Source organism: Dermacentor silvarum, chromosome 2 (assembly GCF_013339745.2).
Source record: "Dermacentor silvarum isolate Dsil-2018 chromosome 2, BIME_Dsil_1.4, whole genome shotgun sequence".
In the NCBI taxonomy this organism is placed as follows: Eukaryota; Metazoa; Arthropoda; class Arachnida; order Ixodida; family Ixodidae; genus Dermacentor; species Dermacentor silvarum.
In genome coordinates, this window is record NC_051155.1 from 67,692,164 (window position 1) to 67,715,565 (window position 23,402).

The window sequence follows — 23,402 nt, forward strand, 5'->3', positions numbered from 1 at the left end:
CCACAGTGTGCAGCTATCCACTGTAATGTGATTATGTGACCATTTCTATATGAAAAGTCCAGAAGCTCTGTGATTTATAGATTTAAGGTATAATGCTGGCCCAACCTTAGGGCGCAGTCAATAGTTTGAAGAGCTGGCTTAGCATCCCAGATTATCGTCGATGCGCGAGGAGGTCCTCGGAAAGAAATGGAAATGCTTTCCGGATTGCAACAAGTTCTGCGACAGTTGACGTTGACCTATGGAGTGTAAACGCAGGTATCTGTTTTCTGTTAACGATTATCGGATACCCTCTCATTAGTTTCCTCGTGATGTGAATCAGGCAACATTTTTCTGTTGATAGGTGGGGGCCCTGACTGGAATGAATAAATAAATAACTTATTGAATAAATAAATATATCTAGAAATAATGAATAGTAATAGATGAAAATAATGAAATTAAACAGTGAAAGCCACACTCCTGCACAGAATGTCTAAATGTTTGGATCGATCTGATCTGAATAAAGTAACGCTTGATCATTCAACGTTACGCGTGCTTTCTATAATGCGGAGTACGGAATGAGTATTACGTACTGCCCCTGTTTGTTCATACCTGCAGCCCATGGGTTAGTGCACGTATCCCCATGTCTGCGGGCCTGAACTAACGGCGCTGATTTTGGTCTCTCGACTACAGTCTAGCTCACTTCTGCCTATAGGGACACGAAATGGACCGGTATTGAGTTCGTAGAGTTCGCACACAAGCGCGACGCGGACGACGCGACACGAAAAGCGACAACCTGTTACTAAAATCAGCAGCAGAAGCCGTTTTCCAAGCCCGGGCGCTCATATCATATCATCTCTGTGTGATCCGACGCTGATTGTAAGCGCAAAACCTTATGTTTTGCCACCGTTTGGTCTGTATTTAGGTCAGCGCTGCATGGTTCCCACAAGAACGTTGGTTTCTAAACTATTTGATGCAAACCCCCGAGCCGCCACAAACATAAAGAAATGGCGCCTTTTGGCGCCATCTACGGAGCAAACAAACAAGCAAGCATTCATAATGTATGGCCTCTGAGAGCTTACAGCCCCATAGTATCTCAAAACCTATGTCCAGCTTTTATAGCTGCCTTTGTTATGCCTGACGGGCATAGAAACCGAGAATGGATCTCGAAAACAGCGGTCAGTTGTCGCTAATAGTATTTAGCTAAAATTTGAATTGCTTTTGTGCACATCTTGTAAAACACGAATTGAAGGCAGTGATTTCACAAGGTATATTCACTTGGAACATAGTTTGAAAGTCATATCAGCTTTGAAAAAACGTACTGCGAGAATTGCTGTAAAAATGCACTGTTCTTTCGCTTTCTTTTTTTAAAATAACCGCCTGGTCATACATTGAAGCTGGAAAATTTCTGAAACACCAACGCACTATGTCGCAAACTTTGAGAACACATTTCTCGAAACTGGTGTCATGGTAAGAATTATTTATTAGTGGATATGACGTGTGTTGGTAAGTTAAATTGCGAACAGAAGTTCAAATTCGCAAATCTTTTTCCTGCCTACCTGGGTCTCTGGGTAGTCTGCTGTGCTGAGGGAACAGGTTCGAAAACAACCATCGGACCAACTTGGGTCTCTGAGCATGTGGCAATATGTACAGCTGCACTCAGAAGATTTCGGAGCACGGAAAATTAAGATAAGTAATATTTTCTTGCGACTTCGCCACACAGTGTGAAATGTATGTCAGGAATGTAATGATTGTACGGAGACGTATCAACTCTACCTTTCGGTTGAAGGACCTGTGCCTAGGCTGCGATGGAATTTAGATTTTAGTTGGATCCCGTGTTCCGAAAACTTTTCAGGGAGGGGGTACAAGCATACGGCACTACAACGAACCTCTTTCACGCCGACATTGGCCACTGTAGATGCAGGTCATGCCTTTAGAGCAAGTACCGCGAGAATCTACGTTCTCATTTATTTTGTGGTGAATGGGGTAACAAGCAGGCGCAAGTAGCAGGCTTGCAACTTACGCCTGCTAATTCCAGTTTGCCACGATTTGAATAAAGACAAGAATAATTTTATGGCCGATTTTTACAGTACGTTCCAAGAAACTTGTTGCGAGGGGTCGCTATATGAACGTTTCGCACAGAATAAAGAGAAATAATTTTATGTAATTATCTTCGTTACCACCGCCTTTACTAATTATGCCTACCAATATTCACTCATTGCGCCTGCCAATTCTGTGGCAATACATGCCATACCGCGATCTGAAGAGGGAGGGACGTGAAATTCATTTTGACCAGCTGGGTTTCTTCAAAGTGCACCCAAATGTAAGTACAAGGCCAAAAGAAGATGCGCAGAAAATTATATAGTGTAATAGCTTTTCCGACTAGGATGTGGTCCAATGCAAGAAGGGGACTGTCTAGGTCAGCCACATGCCTAATAAATACAGACATTTCCAAGAAAACTATATATATATATATATTGAACAATACACAGTGTATTCTAAAAGCAAGAGTATGGACAGTTATTTTGATGAAATAATTTCTGATGCTTAACTACCGAACTGAACGGCGTTTCCAAGGAAGCTCAAAGTAACCGGTAATGTTTATTTTAGTGGGAAGAGAATTCCAGCTTAATGCACCAAAAAGATCCAGAAGCACACGAGCGTTTTTGGGTTTCGCCCCCATCGAATTGCGTCCGCCGCGGCCGTGATCAAACACACGACCTCGAGACCAGCAGCGCAATGCCATAGCCACTGGGCTTCCGCGGCTGGTAAGCAATGCGAAACACTTCTAAGTAAACTTTAGCTTGTGAGCAAACCCTCTTCGAGGTCTAACCCACAGCAACGGTGAATCTCGATGGCCAAACAAAGGAACGGCGCCAGAAACACCGCCAGAGAAACTTCGATTTTCCAGCACACTGTACGACTGCACTGCAAAAGTTCATCACTTGAAGTATAAATAAATATCGTTGGTGGCTACTTCTGGCCCCTTGGGCGGGGTCTGACTGGTTGGCAGCGTTCATATTTTATTTTTGTTTTGTTTTAATATTACATTACCTTTCTCCAAAATTTATCCTATTTTGTTATTTATCGCAAATTATACTAAATGGAGCGCTTCCTTTCTTTCTTTCTTTCTTTCATTCTTCTTATCCCCCCACCTAAAATTTTCGACCTAAGTAGCGACGTTCTTTCCTGCAGAATTTAAAAGCAGCGACGTCTCTTCCGCATGCGTGTAGATTTCCAAGCACTGCTGTAGCGTTTGCTTGGGTGCCTCCGGTAAATCCCGCGATTAAGGTTTTTCGTGGTTCGGTGTGCGCATTCATGCCATGGCATCTTCCCACTATTGACAGCACATGCGCCGTTGACGTTTGGGTAGACAGAGGGTCCTCTGAAACGCGAAGCGCGTTTGAATGCACAAAAAGGGCGAAGCGGAGCGGACTCACTGTCGGCGCTCAGCTAAAACGGCTCGTTAGGCGAGCCACGACCGAGTTGTGCCTTCTATGGCTAGCACGAGCGTTTGGCGCACGCACACTGCAAGCACACTTGCGTACTTTCTGAGCTGCTGTGTGTACGCACTGGTGTAGCAAGACAGCCAATAAATGTCAAGCTGACGTTATCCCACACTCCACTGGACACCGACTTGCGCAGACGCTTTCCATACATAAATACAGAAGTCAACCGATTACTTCTTAATCAGCAAACGTTGAATCACCAAGGAGAATATATTTCCACGGAATGCGCTACATTGTATTGTTATGAAAAAAAAAACTACCGCATTATAGCTGTCGCAATTTGCAGATTATAATGCGGAGTTATGCGAAGTCCGAGCGGTGCTATGAGAAGTATGGAGACGATTCAAATGCAAATAACATCTGTGCAACAGAAATCATTGTTTTTTTAAATGTGTGATGCTACCGTGGCAGTTAAAATGCCTGCTTCTTATAATTCTTCTTTTGTTTCTGAATATTTCAATGCTCTTCAATAGGATCGCGATAATTCAGTCGCCTGCTCAGATAAGTATACTTATGTGTAAATAGGATGTTATTGTTAGCACGTTTTCTTTTCTTTTTTTTAGAGGTTGGGTTTACGCAAGCCACCGTTGCGATATTACACTCCGTTATTGAGGCAATGCAAGGCAAGGTCAACTGAAAAGAATGTCGTTGTTGCACAAGGGGGATAAACGAAATACCAGCAGGCAACGACGTGCTGACATTTTGTTTTGTTTGTGATATGCGGTTTAGAAAGCGCGCACTCCAGAGAGAGCGAGCGTGAAAATCTCGTAGAGAGACGACGCAAGATTTGCACGCCCATAGCGCTATGACTGCAGTGTCTGCGGCGTAGAAAGGCGGCACGAATCTATCTGCGCACTTCCGCATGTAGCACAAGTGAAGCACGATGCGGCCTCGTGCTCACTTGCACTGTCACGCTTCAGACAGTATGCGAACGAAACGCTCGTCTTCGTACGCTGTGCCTGCGACCGAATCAACTGCTTCCGGTCAGACGCGGACGTGGCGCGAAGCGTCTGGGCAGACCAAGGTCTGCTGCATGCGAGCGTGACTAAAAGAGAGAACAGCTTGTTTCTCTATACACTGTAACGTCATATGCAATATTGGTAACAAAATATGACCTTTTTAATGTATGAACGCAGTACCATGCCATCATACTGTGCCATTTATTTAGCGTATAACTCGTACAACTGAATTGAGCAAACGTAACTTCACAAAAGTTCGCCTGTGAAAAGCCGAGTGTCATGACAGTAATTGCACAGTGAATCGCGCAAGTGAACACGCTTTTATTTAGAGTGGCAGCAAAAAAAGCCACTGACTGATGTTCAAAACCTGTAGAGAAGAGCTAGAAAAATTCACGTATATTCCAACGCAATTGAACAAGTACTATGAAATTATAGAGCTCACCTGTTGGTTAAAAATGCCTTCCCCCCAAGTGGGAGCGTAATTAAAAAGCATTGCTTCAGAAAATGTTGAATTGCTCGCTTCGATCAGCTGAGAAGTATGGAGACGTTCTCTTGTTAAGACCAGCTGAGAAAACTGTGCATATCATGGCTTTTTTAGCAGAAATAGCAATAGCAGCGATAACTATTTCTTTCAAGGATCCTATACTTTTTGATGCAGTGACCCAAACGAGAACGATGAAATACTAAATAGGCATAGGAGCACCGGTAGTAATTACAATGAATGTAAAATCTAATATGAGGTGATGTCACCTAGGGGAAAAGCCGGAAAGCTTGTAGCAACCCGTCACATGTACGAGTATTAGCATAACTATTTCACTACGATCAACCATACTCACCATCCATCCGGATATTAAAAAAAGCATAAACAAGATACGCATTACGGCATTTTACACTGGTTAACCTTAAAACTCAGTGAAGGGTTGAGACAGGGTCTCATATAATTAACAAAAATAACAGTAAAAACAGCCGTGACCAGGAGACATTGATATCATATCAATAAATGGTGCATAAATGAATCTGATCATTTAGGCTTTATTGTAAGAATTCAAGAAATATAAAATGAACGGGCAATAAAGTGTCTTAAAATTATAATCAACAAGCATGACCAAAAAAAGGTAGCAAGGCGAATTCGACAGGTGAGCTAACGCGTGCAGCAGATAAACGCTTATCCGTTCGAGTAATGGAACGGCAGCCAAGGCAAGAAAACCTCAGAAGATAGTTGGGCGCAGTGAATAGATAATGAAATTTCCAAGCATAATATGAAGCTGGCTCACGCAGTACACATAAAGGGTGATCGGTGAGTGAGACTATTTTCCTGTAGTAGGCCTAAATAGACTGATGATAAATTAAAATGGCTTAAACTTATTCCTATTCATTTCAATGCGAAACCAGACTTCCTTTTTACCGCTAGGGTAGAAAAGAAAATGTAACAATCACTTTTGGTTGTTGGACTGTACTGTCCTACTAAACAACTTTACGCAGCAAGCAGCAAATAGATCTTCAGTACATTTTTTGCCATATGGAAAACAGCGAAAAATATTAGCCATCAAAGGTGTTTAAGGGAAGTTATAACATCAGTTGTTTCTGTGGTCATCGTACGGCAGTCCACCAAATCATTTCAGGTGTCTTTCTCAGGGATACAGTGGTAAGTCAGTAAAAATGCAAGCACTTTAACTTTCTTCCTGTTTGTCGTTGACATCTGCAAGCAACAAAAACAAAATCAGTCATGGCATCATAATATAACACAGCGGGTCGTTGTGGTGTGAAGCCTGAGCCGCATCTCATGACGATTATTCCTCCTCGCAGCATGGTTCTCTATGGCCCAATCATTCAAGAGACGTCAGGACGAACCCTCTCTGGTTCGCCGTCACGGAAGAGAGTGATGGTTGCGTGACGTCAGGTCAGGCGTATAAAAGTAAGGAGCGGATTTCTCCAATCCACAAGCATCTCCTAGCTCCAGTGCCCGACGCATCACGAGGTGAACTCCCACCCGCGGATATGATATCTAAGGTAACCGTGGAGAAATAGTCGACGTTCTACGTGCCATCATTATTGCTTGAGTGATCGTAATATTGGTAGGCCTAATGAGGGAAGGTGCTGGTAATGAAGATAATTACATCCAATTCTTTCTATTGGTTGTGCGCAAAACGTTCACATAGCGGCTCCTAGCAACAAGTTTCTTGAAACGTGCTGCAAAGATTGTGCAGAAAATTATTTCTGTATTTATTCAAATCGTTGCAAACTGTTACCTGCAACCTATGCATGCTACTTCACCCTCATTCACCAGGAAATCAATGAGAACGTGCGCACTCGCGGTGCTTGCTCTAAAGCATGAACTTTTCTCAGGCATGCTCGTTTGACTGTGAACGATCTCCTCAGTTCTATGCTAGTATTCGACATTTATTTAGCTGAACCTTGTTGCAGCATTATCTAAGGCACGGAGCAGCGACACACACTCCTTATGCCATTTAGGCACAAAATAGGCGGGAAAGAATAAGTTTTGCATCTACATATTCTGACTGTAACAAGAGGATTATGCAGCTCAATAAATTAAATAGAATACAGCCAAAGAAAGGCGCATGAAATGTCTCTGATGTCAGCAACTCCCGGTACAGGCCCCTGTCTTCCTCGCCCTTGTGACTTTCTTGAGAACGGGTAACGTGTTCGGTGGTGGCCGGCAGTATGGTTTCCAAGGTGCCGGGTTCCAAGGACCACTGTTCGCTGCGGCTGCTACGCCTGGCTTCTCCGCTGCTGGTGCCTCCTACGTATGTAGTATATTATTTGTAACGAGGCACTCGTTGCTTTCATTTGGCAATTGTTTTTAAACGGACTCGAAGCAACCGTGTATTAATATTTTATTACGATACGACTAGCATGGGTTTTCTCTCTGTACGCATAGTCCGACTTAAGCGCAGGTTTGGGAATATCAATATTGAAATAAAAAATCTGAAATAGCTTTCCGGGCTTAGGTAATTCGGGTCCAATGTTCTAAATGCCTTTGGTGAGAACTGGAGGGCGTGCTATAGGACGAAAAAAATTCCTTGTCGAAGTTTTCTATGTGGCACGTAGACCCATTGCTTGCAGAAAAGCCTATTACGCCGCAGAAAAACAAAGATGGCACTGCAAGAATACTTCTACAGAATGCCACAGAGACCATGAATTTTTCTATTTTTAGGTAACTCAGTGAAGATCTGTGGAGCTCCATATTGAAAAGAATGCGCGGTTGTATTGAGCAAGTACTATATAGCTATGACTCTCATGAACAAACATTGGAAGAAAACGTAAACATGAAACATGATTCCACATTTTAATGGTTTCGAGATATTGTACTATTCTTTGCCATAATTAGCGTATGCGCTTATGTCTAGCTATCTGTTTATTTATTTCTATTCTATCAGCCTCCCCAACCGTACAGCTTCGGCTACGACAGCACCGACGAGTTTGGCACCCAGCTTTTTCACAAGGAACAAGGCGATTCCAGCAATGCGAAGACCGGTTCCTACGGCTACCGGGACGCCAACGGCCTCTTCCGCAAAGTGAAGTACGTCGCCGATGCCAATGGCTTCCGTGCCACTGTCGACACCAATGAGCCGGGCACCGCTCCGGGTGCTAGCGCAGATGCCGTGTTCAACGCTAACCCTGTTGCTGCACCTGCAGGAGCAGGTGGTCGCTATGCGGGATCTGGTGGTCCCTGGGCTGGCTAGTCACCTAACCTATTGTATATCTTTGCGCATTGTGCAGCATAGTAAGCTAAGGTTCTGTGCACAAAGTGATGTGACTCGGTGCGAAATAAACCTTTCAACCTGACTTATTTCCTCTTCCTAATTTAGATTGCTCATTTGGTAAATTTATTAATCAACACAGTTGTTTGACCAGCATTCTTGGGTTTTGAGTAAGCCGGTCTGCCAGTGGGTCGATGATCGCGTTTTCATCGCACGAACGTTTTCTTACTTTGAAAATCAGGCAGAACCCATCTCACGATGACTGAGGACGGTAATGCGTTCAGCATTGAATCAATAGAGCGACACAATGTATTTCCACAGACGGAACGCGTTATGCATGAGGGGTGTACCGCTGCGGATGGATGGATGGATGGTACGAGTGTCCGCTATGAAACGGGGCGGTGGGTTGCACTACCAAGCTTTTGTTCTTATTTTATCCAACGTCCTCCCTATCTTAAAAATATGAAAAATTCCCAGCTTTAAACTTTCTGAACCAGTATGGGGAACGTTGTTGTTGCACGCCTCCGTTGCTTGTGGTCTCCCTACTTTTCTGCCGCCAAACCTCCAATCGCCTTTTACGTGTCGTTCCCTAAGCAAAGTCGGCACCATCTAGCGGAGTAGCCGCGAAGCCTGTGCGTGCCTCCGAAATGCACGGCACGCCGGTGCGTACGACCGCTGAGAAAAGCGTAATACGGCAACTGGGCTTCTCTATCGTGCTTCTCTCTCGACACACCTGCCGTGGTGGCATAGTGGCTAAGGCGTCGCGCTACTAAGCCGGAGCGCGCGGGAACGAATCCCGGCCGCGGCGGCCGCATTTCGATGGGGGTGAAGTACAAAAACGCCCCTGTACCGTGCATTGCGTGCACATTAAAGAACCCCAGGTGGTCACAATTACTCCGGGGTCCCTGACTAAGGCGTGCCTCATAGTGAAATCGTGGTTTTGGCACGTGAAAACCGAGAATTTAATTTGAAATTTTTGTCTGACGACTCCGCGCCATCTGGTGACGCTGCCGAGAAGCCCGTGTGAGGCCTCCGAGACGAGAAGCGTGACGCGACGGTGCGTGTAAATGCTGAGAATTGCCCCCTGGCTTGCGCACACCGAGTGTCACATACTCAGGGACACAAGTGGGCGAGATAAACACTGAAGAGTGGCACATACACAGTGCAGTTATGGCGCAGCTCGCTTTAGCGTTGGCGTGAAAAACGCCAGCGCTAAAGCCAACGCCAACGCGTGAAAAACGTTTATTGAAAAGCGGCACGTACCCATTGTATTTGTGGCGCGGCCTGATAAAGCGTCTGGCTGTTCTTTTTGAGGAACCCTTGAGACGTGTGTACGATTCCGCCGAGCATACAATAAAATTAAGGGATCTTTTCTGTCATTACAGAGTGGCACATTCCTAGTGGTAATTACCTAGTTACCCAAGTGGGCGTCAATGGCGTCCATTGAAGAACGACACACACCTACAGGCACGTACCCTGTGCTCCAAGTGGGCGTCAAAGGGTTTCCTCGAGCAGCGGTACCTGCCGAGTGCCGCACCAACAGCGACCAATATCGGCATGATAGAGGTTCGTTGAAGAGCCTCACAAATCCACACATTGACACATACTCAGTGACCCAAGCTGGTCCGATCGTCGGCTTCGAACCCTATTCCCTCCGTACAGCAGCCGTAGGCGTTAGCCACTCGAGCACAGCCTACGCATGCACGCAGGAAAAGGGTTTGCGAATTCTAGCCACTGAGTACACAAGTCATATCCACTTAGAGATAATTCCGCCGATGGCACCAGTTTCGAGAAATGTGTTCCCAAAGTTTGCGACAAAGTCCATTGCTGTTTCAGAAATTTTTTAGCTTCAGTGTATGAGCCGGCGCTTTCTTAAAAAAAGGAAGGTAAAACTGTGCATATTACCGCAATTTTTGCAGTGCGTACATTCAAAGCTGGTGCGAGTTTCGAAATACGTCCCAAGTGAATGTGCCTTGCGAAATCTCTGGCTTCAATTCGATTTTTACAAGATGTGTACTAAAGCAGTTAGTTAAAAATTAAGTTAAAAATGATAAGCGACAAGGGAGCGCTGTTCCCGAGATCATTCTCAGTTTTTGTGCCCATCAGGCCTCATAAAGGCAACCGCATAAACTGGACATAGCCTTTAAGATTGTATGCGCTGCAAGACCTAAGAGATCATACATTACGAATGTATGCTCGTTTTTTGCTCGATAGACGGCGCCGCAAGGCGCATTTATAGGGCAGTGCCTTGCTATTTGAGGCTCGAGCCGGTTGCCTAAGGACGAAAACATATCGGAACAAATATTCGGAACTAGATGAGACATGTGTATGCTGCAGTAAAGATCCAGAGACCACTCAGCACATCCTAATGGAATGCGACGGGATCCACCCAGCGAGAACCGTAGGTAACGTGCAACTCCCAGAAGCGCTTGGGTTTAAAGTGGAAGGAAACATAAACAGATCAGCCGTAGAGATCAGCAAGAGACGATTAGAGTACTGGTGCAAAAAAAGCAGGGAAAGGATGGATACGACCTGATCTCTTAAAATCATAGGCAGCGGTACAAGGTAAATTTTTCAAAATAATAATAATGAGAGGTATACAAAAATGCTAGATAAAGAACATGTATAGTATACCTGATTAAATCAAGCAGGCTAGGTGACTATTTGTCGCCGCCCCGTTTCAAAGGGGATGCCAATAAATCATGATCATCATCATCATCATTTATATTCATCGCCGCTTCTGGTTGGCTTCGAATACAGTGGAAACCAACGTCCTTGTCGGAATCGCGTACCGCTGACCTGTAACGCTGACCAAATTCTGCAAAACACACATACGCGTATTTACGCTTACCGTCAGCATCGCATCTCACAGAGACGAGATGATATGAGCAGTCGGGTTTCACAAACGGCTCCCACTGCTGATTTGGGTAGCAGGTTGTCGCTTTTCGTGCCGGGTCGTTCGCATCCCGCTTTTGGTGGGCGAACTATACGAACTCAAGAGCGGTCAATTTCATGTCAGAATGGGCAGAAGTGAACTGCATTAACTCGCAAGACCAAAATCAGCGTTGTATCGACGTAGCGTGATCGGGCCGTTAGTTCCGGCCTGCAGTCATGGGTATACTCGCAAGAACCCCGCGGCTGCAGGTAGGTTCTCCGCTGAACGAATTTGTCATCCGTCTCTAGCTCGACACAGACTGCTGACAAGGGCTGACGATCATGCATTTCAACTTCGGAAGTATATTTCGGTTCGTTTTCAGCACGATTACGTACATACATGGAAGCGAAGCTGCTGCAGAAATCGCGTTGTCGGTACAACGTTCTTGCTGTGCGGCAGATTTCACGTAAACTGGCTGAATGGCAGTCTGCAGACTGGTTTTGTCGCTGTCGGCATCACGAAAACATGTCACACGGCGGCGACTCACTGTCGTCGGTTGCGTCGGCGTCGTTGTCCTGTCGTTCCTTAGTCGGCGTCGGGCCGGCCTAGTGTGAACGGGCCTTCAGCATTGAATTCGAAATTCTCAAGAACTACCCAGCACTTATTTCGTTTCTGTCGACTGAATGGAGCCGTTATCATGCATTAACCAGAAAGCGTACCAGTGAGCCATTGCTGCATTTAGTGGTCGAGGTTTCATAAATTTTCTGGTGCTTAGATCACAGATTCGACACGGGTTGCTGCCACTTCGTTTATAAAAAAGCGATGAGCAACGATTGGGAACTTTCCTCCCTTGTCCTAACCTCATTCATGCCACAACTCGCGAGACTGAGTATGCGGCAATCGGTCTGTCCTAGAATGGAGAACAAAATGGGTTACTGGGCTTGTGCAACTAGGTATGTCACACAGGTTATGTAACAATTCCTGGTCAATCTGAAGAACTGAAGAGTAAGTCTGGTAATGGGAAGAGCAGATAACCGGAAACTCATAACATTCACAGAATGTATTCAGTAGTGGGAAGAGCGTACATGAGCGATGGCAGATGAGATTATAACATTTGCAGACATAGAATCAATGTCAGCACACTTGAGTTCGCCGCGATAAGAATTTGTTGTGAATCGAGTCCCTACAACGGCTGTTGCTGCTGACCATAGTGATGTAAAATGCTTGTGATTACCCACCCAATAGCACAGCCACACAGCTCTGACATGGAGTACGGTCTTATAGCTATTTGTAAGTAAGCTTCTTCATAAACTTCACGGTAAGATGAATAATTTTTTGTTGGCGTGGTGTTGTGGACAAAACATGTATGGCCTGGAGTGTACCTTTTGCGGATGGTTTGTTGTAATGAGCATATCCTCCAAACAGGATTACTGTAAACAGGGGATGCTAGACAGGTGACTTGTCACTAGTTTCTTTGATCAGCGTTGCACAAACGTGGAAGCAGGAGCCAGACATAATTTTTCTATGACTGCAAGATTTTACTTGAAATGTAGACGTTCCACATATGCATGATGAGTTTTTGTTTTCAGCAGTTTGCTATGTATTTTTTTCGGTTAATTGAAAAAGTTGAACAAGCAGGTTCAATCCTCCGTAGTACTCATCCCGTTGCAGTATCTCCGCATAAGAGAAACCATGCGTAATGTCGAATGGAATAGCGTTACTTTATTCCGATATGGCAGATCGGCAGTTTGACATTCTGTGGAGGAGTGTGGCGCTTTATTTATCTATTTATTTATGAAGCGGATGGAATAGCGTTACTTTATTCCGATATGGCAGATCGGCAGTTTGACATTCTGTGGAGGAGTGTGGCGCTTTATTTATCTATTTATTTATGAAGCGGTTTATTTATTCATTACACTCCGGTTTCCCAGCGATCAAGAAAAAAAAATCACCGACAATTACAATACTCCCTAATGGGAAATTTGAGCGCAGCTGTATACGACTTTTCATTTCGCGATATATCTGCTGCCGCGAACAATCACTGTCATGCGGCATGTTGCAAACGGGGCGAAGTGTTGTGCGACTGCCTCGCTGATCGGGAGGTAGCGAGAGCCAGCGCCTGGGCGACGCGTGGGCGACCTCCGAGACGACGCGCGCTACTCTGGCGCCATCTGGTAGCCATTGTCGCCGCACTACGCTTTTCTTCTCATCCATTCACCTACCCTATTCCTCCGCTTTCCGCCTCATGGTTCCGCTGCACCCTCCTCCCTCGATTTTCCTTCTCGCGCGTCCATCCCCGCTGCGCTCCGCTTTCGCTTAGACATTTCGCTGTGCTCGTTCGCTCGGTTGCGCCGCCGGTTGCCGTAGGAACGGGCGCCTAAGAGCTGCGCTGTAAACATGTTCCCTGATTGCATTCACCTCGGAACGAATGAGAGGGTATCCGATAATCGTTAGTAGAAAACAGATACCTGCTATTACCCACGACAGATTCCTTGGCGTAGTCATAGACCCTGGACTACCTTGATCAAGACACGTCACCGCATTGCACTCAAAGTTGAGGAGTTTTGTTCGCGTCCTTCGCATCGTTGCAGGAACAGGGCGGGGCTTCTCGGAGTCATCTGTACTCCAATTGAACCAGAACTATTTGCAGGCTATATACGGTACAATATACCGGTACTCTGAAGCATATGTCGGAGCTGTGTACACACGCTGGAAAGCCTTAACGCTCAAGCATCGCGCACATGCTTGTGGCTACCGCGCTGGAATTCAACCAATGGTACAGTAGCAGAAGCTCGTGCTTCTCCTGTCGGGGTGTACACGCTCTGCGAGCATCTTCAAGAGCACCGTCGCTTGGTGACTCGACACAGACAACATCCGTTGTCACCAGTACGTGCCACCCACACAGGTTGTAGCTTTTCAAGGGTTGTATCATGCCATCACAATATTATACCCTCGACATTTTCTCCCTCCAGCATTTCGACAACACCTCCATGGGTCCTGCCTCAACCGTTCCTTAGACTTCAGATTGCCGGGATTACAAAGCAATCATCCGTTCCATCAATTGGCCTCAAGCAACTTATATTGTTTCACATTGATGCAGAGCACGGATGTACGGCGCACGTTTATACGGATGGGTCTGTGACGCCATATGCTTCTACTGCAGCATTCGTCATCCCAGAAATGGTAATCCTTCCGCTGTTTATACCAGACCATAGGTCAACGTTCACTGCCGCAGAACTTGTTATCCGGAAGGCACTTCCATTTCTCTCCGAGGGCCTCCTCGCTCATAGACGATCATCTGCGATGCTAAGCCAGCTCTTCAAACTAGTGATTGCGCCCTAAGGCTGAACCCGCATTATACCTATAACTCTAGAATTCACACAGCTTCTGGACCTTTCATATAGAAATGGCCACATAATCACATTACAGTGGATAGCTGCACACTGTGGCGTGATCGGGAATGAACAGGTAGGCGCTGAAGCAAAAACAGCTTTTAATAATTCCTCATAAATACGAATGTCGCTCTCCCGAACGCGCTTCTTGGTTGTGTATTACACAAGTGTTCCTTTGAGGAATGGACACAACCCGATCTACGAAACAGGCGACTGCATAAGTGGGACCCAGAAATGAAATTTCGTATGCTTCACAAGCTCGAAGCAAGCCAAAACAAGTACGGTGCATCAGATTCGCCTTGATATCGCATCCAAGAGGCGTTGCACGCCCCTCATAGGTTGCGGTGACACTAGCCAAAATTGTGAACACCTGTCAGGTGCCAGAAACACTTGCTCACATATTTTACAACTGTCCCTAGTACGCACAATACCGACAGAAACTGGTCTCTTCCACCGCACCCGTATTGGGAGGAGCCGATTACACTACCTTCTTTTGGGTTCTTGGCCTGATGAAAATTGTGCAACCTTGATTACAAGTGCTGCTACAGCCTTCCTACAAGTAACTCGACTAGACAGTGTGGAATTGCGTATACTCACCTCCTTCTCCTGTGTCATTATCATCATTCCTTTTCCTCCGCGTTCATTGTTTCCGGTGAGAAGCAGCAGCCAGAGCAATCTATAGCTTAGGTCGTGCTCTCTGCCTTGACCTAAATAAATGTATCCCTGTTTCTGGGATCCAGTTCATAGAGGTCGCGATGATAAAGTGTTGTGCCTTACTTTTCAGGATTGCCATCGTCTCCATAATTACAACACGAACCCTCAACCTTTCTAGAGCGCGACAAAAGATTTAAGGAGAATAATCAGTAAAAAAGAACACTAATGATACTAATCACGTAACCAAAAACGGAAGTCAGAGGAAGTCGAGATGGGTAGCTACAGGCTGGGCAATCCCAGTAAACAGTCAGCCATTCCCATAGGCATCCAAAAAACGTGTAAGATTTTCTTAATTCTGCGCTTGTAGACGAAACTCTTTAAAGCCGTGGACATCGGAAAAGCCCCCTTGAATAGTCGCGCGAGCGCAAGCAGACAATCGGTGTTAATCAAGACTTAATACCATAGTAGGATTATGAGTGTGCTTCTTGGGAGCGTCTCTCTTGAATACACAAGCGTCAACGAGAAACTTGACAACCGAGAGCCGCTGGTCTTTCTCCACGTATTCAACTTTTTTTCCCACACACTAAATGATGAACCATCGGTAGCCCAACGTCGCACCATTTTCCGGTTTTTACGTGATACACGCTACATTTCACTACAGCACTGTTCTTTGAACGATTTAATTCACAACACGTTTTTACAATCTTTACTCACACGAATGTATTTATTAGCATTTGGTGATCAATATGTCCAGAATTACATCAGGTGAGGTAACTAGCCAGCCCAGGGACCACCTGCTCCCGCGTAGCCCCCACCAGCGCCGGCAGGAGCAGCAACAGGATTAGCGTTGAACACAGCGTCGGCGCTGGCACCTGGAGCAGTACCAGGCTCATTGGTGTCAACGGTGGCGCGGAATCCATTGGCATCGGCCACGTACTTTACGGTGCGGAAGAGGCCGTTTGCGTCGCGGTAACCGTAGGAGCCGGTCTTTGCGTTGCTGGCATCACCTTGTTCCTTGTGAAAAAGCTGGGTGCCAAACTCGTCGGTGCTGTCGTAGCCGAAGCTGTACGGTTGGGGAGGCTGATGAATTGAAAGGAAGCAACCAAGAATTATCAAAGTGGCGACTAGGGGATACGATATGTTGAGGCAGAACATAGCTGAACATACCTCAAAGAGAGGAAATGTGCAGGCAATTTAGTGTTACGTTCTCTCGGCCTTATGACGCTGTTGCCCTTCCTGTTGAGTGCTTGTAATATAACGAGATATATCTTCACTGTGTAGCGAAGCTGCTTTTATGTAAAGTGAGCAAGATAACAACGGTAGAAAACCCACGTTTTCTATGCTTGGGCAAATCCCAGCGAAGGATACGCTGTTTCTGTTAGAAAGAGCTGGGCCCCATCAGGGGGCCTGTACGAGTATGAGCAATATGTGGTAACAAGAAGTTGTCGACTGGGCAATATTAGTAGTTAGTGCTTCGGAGAAAACGAACAATACGGAAAGGCATGGCTACGTTTCACGCTCTCCATGGGTTGCTGTAATGTGGACGTTATTGGTTGATTCTTGTTAGAAATATAGAAATGCTACATTACAACTAACCACTGATTGAGTGAATAAGCGATAAATTCTCGCTCCAAGGGCTCACGTTCTAGAGCATATTTGCTGTAACATATTAAAGCTGTGTGAAGTTCTTCATCTGAGCCTACCTTAATACAAAACATTCGTAAATTTATCAATGCCTTGAATTAGAAAATAAGCGAGAACTTCTGTCGTCAGGTGACAATTATGTGTTTTTTTCCCTAAAAGAGATTTAAAGAGGTACGGAAATCTGTCTTTCTCGTAGGTCTAAAAGCACGGGCTACCTTATTTATTTTTAAAAAGCTGGGCTACTTTGTTCTTTATAATATATGTAAACAATTGTAACAAATTGATACCTGACACTTGGGAAGTTAATTACTTACGTAGGAGGCACCAGCAGCGGAGGAACCAGGAGTAGCAGCCGCCGCGTAAAGTGGACCTTGGAAACCTGCGCCTTGAAAACCATACTGCTGGCCACCGCCGTAGATGTTTCCCGCTCTCGCAATTGCGACTATCGCAAGGAGGACAGGAGCCTGTGGGGGGCAGATGCGGCATCAAGACCATCTTATACACCATTTAGAGATGGCCTTATACTTCCAAAGTTATGCTCAAGTATGTTTCCCGTCTGTCCTGAGATGATTTTTTATGCAAACCTTCTTTTCCTCGAGTGTCTAATCTCCTGAGGCATCATACATACAAACACATATTTTAACTATGCCTTGAGATTTATTAAACTGGTGAGGCAATCGAACGTGACAAATACTTACTGATAACTGATATCATGGGTTTAAAGAGAACATTTCATGATTAGCCAGAGAAGCTACGTTTCCGTTCTGCCCGTAGTGTGAGAGGTATAGCTGGCTGGCGGTTATATGGAAGGAGAATGTTCAGCGGCATGAATGAGAGCAATGAGTATTTTCGATAAAATACTCGAGCAATAAACGATGCATGCAGCTAGAGCAATCCACGAGGACAATATATTTAACTAAAGTACAACCAAAAAATATTTAATCTACAGTCACGTGTTCACGATGTGTGCGTCTAAATCTTTCATAAACCATTCTCTTCACAAACGACATAGGAAGCGCAGTTACGGTTTCGTAGATATGCCTCCGCATATTTTCAAGGTATGTTACTCAGCCGTTACCTTAGATATCATATCGAAAGACTGATGACTACTTTGCACTACGTCCACCACGAAAGATAAGCTCTGAATGTGCTATGGAAAACGTCGCTTCTCATTTTTATACACCTCACCTAACGCGACGCAACTATTGTCGTCCGCGTGACGGCCAATGAGGGAGGGCTTCGCCCAGCCTCTGCCTCATGATTGGGCCACGTATAACAAAGTGGCGAGGAGGTGAAATCGTGAAGAACGCGTCCTGACTCTGCGCCTGTTGCCCTCACTGGGCTGCTTTCTGTGGCAAATTTCACACTGTGGCTCTTGGCGCCAAGGTTCGTAAGTAATATGTCTACATCACCGGCCTTTTTCGATTGTGTAACGGCAAACATAAAGGAAGGTGGGAAATGTGGGTTCGTGGTCAAGTTGTCTTTTCTTGCGCTGTAATACGTGCCCTCCTTAAAACCAGATTCTTCTTCAGCCTCCATGTTCTCACAACACTATACTACGCCTTTATACACAGTCATATAAGCTACTGTATCTCATCATGGGGTCACACATACTCCGTTCACCTCTCCCCATTGATTAAACTCCAGAAACAAGCACTTCGCATTATTAATTTCGCTTCACGGTGTTCACCTTCCTTTCCCATTTTTGTTCAGCTTAATATTTTGCCTTTGTCTAGCCTTTATTTTTATAATATAGGCATTATATTCTTTAAAATTTATAACCATGACCTTACTTTAGACATTTTTCCACAACATGTGCTCTCTAATCCCAATTCTACTCGCTTCGCTACTCATCGTAACTTGCTCTTGCCTAATATCCGTACTAATTATGGTAGATCCACTTTGCTTTTTTCTTCAGTAACATTTTGGAATAGTTTACCTACGCATATGAAATCTGTTACTTGTTTGCAAATATTTAAGAAAAACCTAAAACAATTTCTATTTTTAAACTATAAATAATCCCATCTACCAGTGAATGTTATTGATTATTTTGCCTTTGTAATATTTATGTTCTCTCTTTTGCTTGCTTTTTTTACTTTGTAGTTTTGCTCGTTATACTTGCACAGGAGGTCCCGCCAACGGTGATTAAAACCTTGGGACCTCCTTCTGTATATACACAACTATGTAACCTCTTAAGTATGTATAATAAACTTGAAACTTGAAACTTGAAATAAGATTATGCTAGCTTCTCGTATCTCCAATTTTCACTAGTTCTCCGCTCCATCTGCTTCTCTTGGTACAGAACATACACATACATATTTTGGCCCGAGGTAGCTCAATAATGTTTATTACTGGATAAAATGCTGCTGCCCTTACTCGAAAAAGTAGCATTCGTAGCGACTTGAATTGGTAAAAATGAAATAATGTTTTGCCTTGAAATTGATTACTTTCCTATCTTTATCATACACGACAAAATATCGGTACTGTTAACTATCACCAAATAATTATTAGGGATATTATACACGGTTTTCTTATTTATTTTTAATGAGGTAAAGCAGTAAAAAAATGAATCCGTGTCTTTTGTACACGCCACAATTATCCTCTTGTTACACTTCAAAATATGAAATTGGAGTTGTCCCTCCGAAAATGTCGGCGAATGCGCTGTGAGGTCATGGCCCAATTTCTATGTCTCTGACCTAGGCATCTTCCCTAGCTTATTATTTTATCGCTTCGCCTACACGAAAGTTTTTCATCTCTATCTTATCGACTGACCCTGTCTATTAGCCTGCGCAACATACAGAGAAGTTAATAGCAAACGCCAACATGCTTACTTTATTCTGATGTTTCCTATCTCAGAACGTTTAAAAACAGCATTCACCTCAATGTTACAAGAGTACCGCAGAAAGGGTGCATGCCTGGGTCACGGGCCCCTGCATTTTAGTAAGTTTTTCGAGAAATTATTCACTTGTATATGTGTCCTGCAGCCCACATACTCCATTACCAAGTTGCCTTCGTTTCATGACGTGCACTGTTTAAGTGAGACTACGAAATAGCATATCGTACGCCACATTATAAAAGGAAAACGTTTGGAGAGAGCATGACGTCACGCAGCCAGCCTCGCCAAGCGAGCGCTCTGTTAGGCTAGCCCTTTGCTTAGAGTCGGCTTAACAAGTGACCTTTTGCGTCGAGATCACGGAGCAAGAATCGAGATTTCTCGAGCCGTTTGGAGTCCGGTGTACTGTTTTTAATCAATGCCCACTTGTTCTGGGGCCCTGCCACTGCGCTGCATGCTCAGCGAGAGCCCCAAATTTACCACGCGTACAGGTGTGACTATCTCGTGTTGGGCCGACACGTTTGGCTTCAATCGCGTTTCGCGATGCTCCCTACTAACTTTTTTCTTCCTCGATGCTTTCTCGTATTTCGTTACAGCATTTCAATACTGCCTTGTGTTTGAGCGTGTTAGCTGTAATTGTTAATCCTTCAACAGCCCAAGTCTGATGGTGTCCAACAATCTCTTTTATTAGAGAGTAAACTGTTTTCACGAAACCTTCCTTGTTTTTAGCAATCGGGTCGACCATGAACACTCATCTAAGCGCTACTAGATTATATCTTTCAGGAATTACAATATGAAGGCTGGTACAAACTTAGGAGTGCAAGTTCTTGGCTTAGAAGACTTCATAAATTTGATTACCGGGGTTTTTGCGTGCTTTATTATTTTGTAAAAGGGGCAATCCAAAACAATATCCCTGCGTATAGTTGCTTGGGATCATCTCTTCAGTAGCGTAACGAACCTCACTAACGGTCATAGATCTTTCAATCACGATATGGTTGAATATGAACGAGGAAGCTAGATAGCAGTTTCAAGTTAGGTATTCACTTTATCTCTACATCCGACCGCCTTAAAAGTTGCGTTGATTAACTTCACTGTTGACTACCACTCTATATTCAACCGCACTTACACCCCCTGCTGACAATTCTCTGCAGCGGTTATTTTTTCTCTGGGAATTTTGGTATTTTCCAACATTTCTACAGTGCCCTGCGTGCACACTCATAGTGTGCATTTTCAGAGCTTTTCGATCACACTACGGTTGCCATTTTGAAATTGGCGCGCAGCGCCTTTTCACAGTATATAATATAATAAAGCAATACTAATTTACACCACCTCTTCTTTTCTGTATTCCCATTATAGCTAACGGGAATGTATGTTCTGTACCGGTTATTTTGATATTGCACTTGAACAGTTGACGATGTTCCGTGTTAACAATATTTTTATTATTCTTCATTCAATCTCTAAACTTATTAGCGGTAAACAAGTCATCCTTTGTAGAAGTTTCACATTTGTTGAAAGAGCTTACACGTAAACCTGTTTACTTTTTTCTTGTTCTGCAGCATATTGGTCACTAAAACTCTGGTTTTACATGAGTGTGCGAGAAAACATGCACTAAACGTGCTGTCAATACGGCACAGCTGGAATTCTCAAAGCGCTTGTAGCAGACAGAGTTTTAATTATCGAGGAAGTCCGCAGCAACCTCGAAAGAGGCATTATCGTTTGCTTGAGAAAATGTCGGTATGCTTGAGCGCCTGTGGTGCGCTTTATTTCTGCTACAAAAGGCATCGCAAACGCACATTTCAAATGACCCATCAAAATTATGCACATTTCTTACCAGAAATACAGGTTCAGGCATTAGTGAAGTGAAGTGAATTTTTCTTCAAAAGGAAGGAGCCGAGGCAAAAAGCTGGCAAGCTTGCGGGGCAGTGGCTGCAACTTCATATTTGAGACAGTGCAATATTGCATACAACATAACGCATAATATGAACTGCAACAGTGGATATCGGAAGATAATATTGTGTGTAGGTCATACGTTATACACAGTTACAACAAGTGATACATACAGGTACACTGCAAGAAGGAAGCTGCATTACTATATATTTAAACAAAAAAAAGTTGAAAACCAGTAATTGTCAGAGTCAGCACATGAACGGCGTAATGTTTGTAAGAGCGACACCATAGTAAGAGTTAAGCGTACACTCAAAAGAAAACATAATGAACTATAAAATTCAGTAACAGTCAAATCACATGCAAACAAATGCTGTTTAACTTTCTTTTTTAAAGTGATCGCGGAGAGAGCGAAATTATTATCGTATGAAAATAAATTAAGATTACTTGCTAATATAGGTTTTGTTTACCGTAGTTTGTTCTTGTAAAAAGAACCACAGAACGTGAACGTGCTGCAACGTGCAGGTTGTCTTTTGTAAATTTCAGTAAGGTTGAATACATGTAACGGTTTCCAGTAAAATGTTGCATTAGACAGAATGAGTAAACTTGGTCTGCTCCGAGAAACCGGTATTGAGTAAATAACGTTTCAGTAGAAATGCCCCGCGATCATGCTTGATTGCTCGTAAGGCCTGTTTTTTGAAGAGGAAGGAGGAGAGAGCGGAAGGTACCTCCCCACCTTCCGCTCTCTCCCCCTTCCTCTTTTCTTGCGATGGACCTTTTAAAAGCAGCACACGGCCACCTCCGAAGAATACCCCCTGAAGAAGGACCCAAATTGGCTCCGAAACGTCAGGCTAATAAATTTCCTTATTTGGTTGGAGTCACTCTATAAGTCTTAAAAGTACCTCTCCATTAGCCGAAGTTGTTACCAGGAAACCAGCAACACTCAAGCACAACGATAACACCAAGCACATTCATCGGTTGCCGAAAATCTCATTTACGGGTGAATATACTTCTACTATTTATCTACTGATTCATAACTCTTATTCAATGACGAGTCAAGTACGAGCAACTAAATCTGCAGAGCCGTGATTCCTGTAACACAACACTGATGCCATCCTGCACCGAACACTCAGGTGTATGGGGTGATCAATTATCATTTACAGAATAATGCAACAATCCGACAACCACTTCAGGGTTCAGTGACCGGATGCAGCGACACACCGAGTCTGGTCATCCGCTCCAGAAAGCACAGAAACTGAGGCAAGGGTGGCCGGTATGGAGACATTTTTTGTCGCCTTAGCTTTAAAGGGATACGGACAAAAAAGTTGGCGGGTGGTTCTTTGCGTTGGAACAAACGTTGAACTGTTGAAAATGACAAATAAAACAAGCTGCTTTGAAAAAAGGAATCAGAAACATTTTTTTTTGCGATTCTATGTTGCACCTTGCCTCCAAGCAGCCGCCGGGAGACGCTGAAATTTGACGTCATAACACCCACCCGTGCGCGCACGCCCCGGCCAAGGTCGGCCACAGCCATCGCAGTTTTTCCGGGGGTGTTGGTCCCTTGCAGCGTTTGTTTAACCCCTTTCGGCGATCTTCGCACTTGGTCCGTCCGGAACAATATCTCCGTCGGCGCTCCACGCAGGTGGTGCGTCTTACATGCGCGTTGCCGCAGTCCTCACTCGGTATTGACGCGTTCGTCGCGGCGAAAGGAAATGCCCAGACATTGCTGTTATAACAACATCGTCTGTCGTGACACGCTGTCGCACATGTTTCCCAGAGACGAGAACGTGCGTAAACTTTGGATACCTGCCTGTCAGCCACCACGCACAGCCAGGATAACTCTAAAATATGACTTCATTTGCGCGGACTACTTCGTCGGCGATGATTATGTGAACAGCCCGGCTGTGCTGAAAAGCCTTGGCATGCCGCTCAAAAGGCCATGCTTAAAGCCTGA

General features: G+C 44.6%; 2 protein-coding genes across 2 annotated transcripts; one reads left to right on the forward strand and one right to left on the reverse strand.

Annotated features, from left to right (window-relative positions):
• Positions 1–6,391: 6,391 nt before the first annotated feature.
• Positions 6,392–8,148, forward strand: LOC119440118 (cuticle protein 10.9). Its single transcript, XM_049662767.1, has 3 exons — positions 6,392–6,454; positions 7,060–7,209; positions 7,843–8,148. The coding sequence occupies exons 1-3, from the start codon at positions 6,443–6,445 to the stop codon at positions 8,146–8,148; spliced, it is 468 nt and encodes a 155-aa protein (XP_049518724.1). The 5' UTR covers positions 6,392–6,442.
• A 7,713-nt stretch (positions 8,149–15,861) lies between these two features.
• Positions 15,862–22,982, reverse strand: LOC125943445 (cuticle protein 10.9-like). Its single transcript, XM_049662768.1, has 3 exons — positions 22,944–22,982; positions 17,046–17,195; positions 15,862–16,167 (listed from the first exon to the last, which is right to left on the reverse strand). The coding sequence occupies exons 1-3, from the start codon at positions 22,980–22,982 to the stop codon at positions 15,862–15,864; spliced, it is 495 nt and encodes a 164-aa protein (XP_049518725.1).
• Positions 22,983–23,402: the final 420 nt, after the last annotated feature.

Excerpts from the sequence above, each read along its gene's own strand:
- LOC119440118 (XM_049662767.1), top strand. Across the intron at positions 7,210-7,842 it reads CCGCTGCTGGTGCCTCCTAC|CCTCCCCAACCGTACAGCTT; the intron begins GTATGTAGTATA and ends CTATTCTATCAG.
- LOC125943445 (XM_049662768.1), bottom strand. The coding sequence starts at position 22,982 with ATGGCTGTGGCCGACCTTGGCCGGGGCGTGCGCGCACGG. Across the intron at positions 17,196-22,943 it reads GCCGGGGCGTGCGCGCACGG|GCTCCTGTCCTCCTTGCGAT; the intron begins GTGGGTGTTATG and ends TGCCCCCCACAG. Across the intron at positions 16,168-17,045 it reads CCGCTGCTGGTGCCTCCTAC|CCTCCCCAACCGTACAGCTT; the intron begins GTAAGTAATTAA and ends TCAATTCATCAG.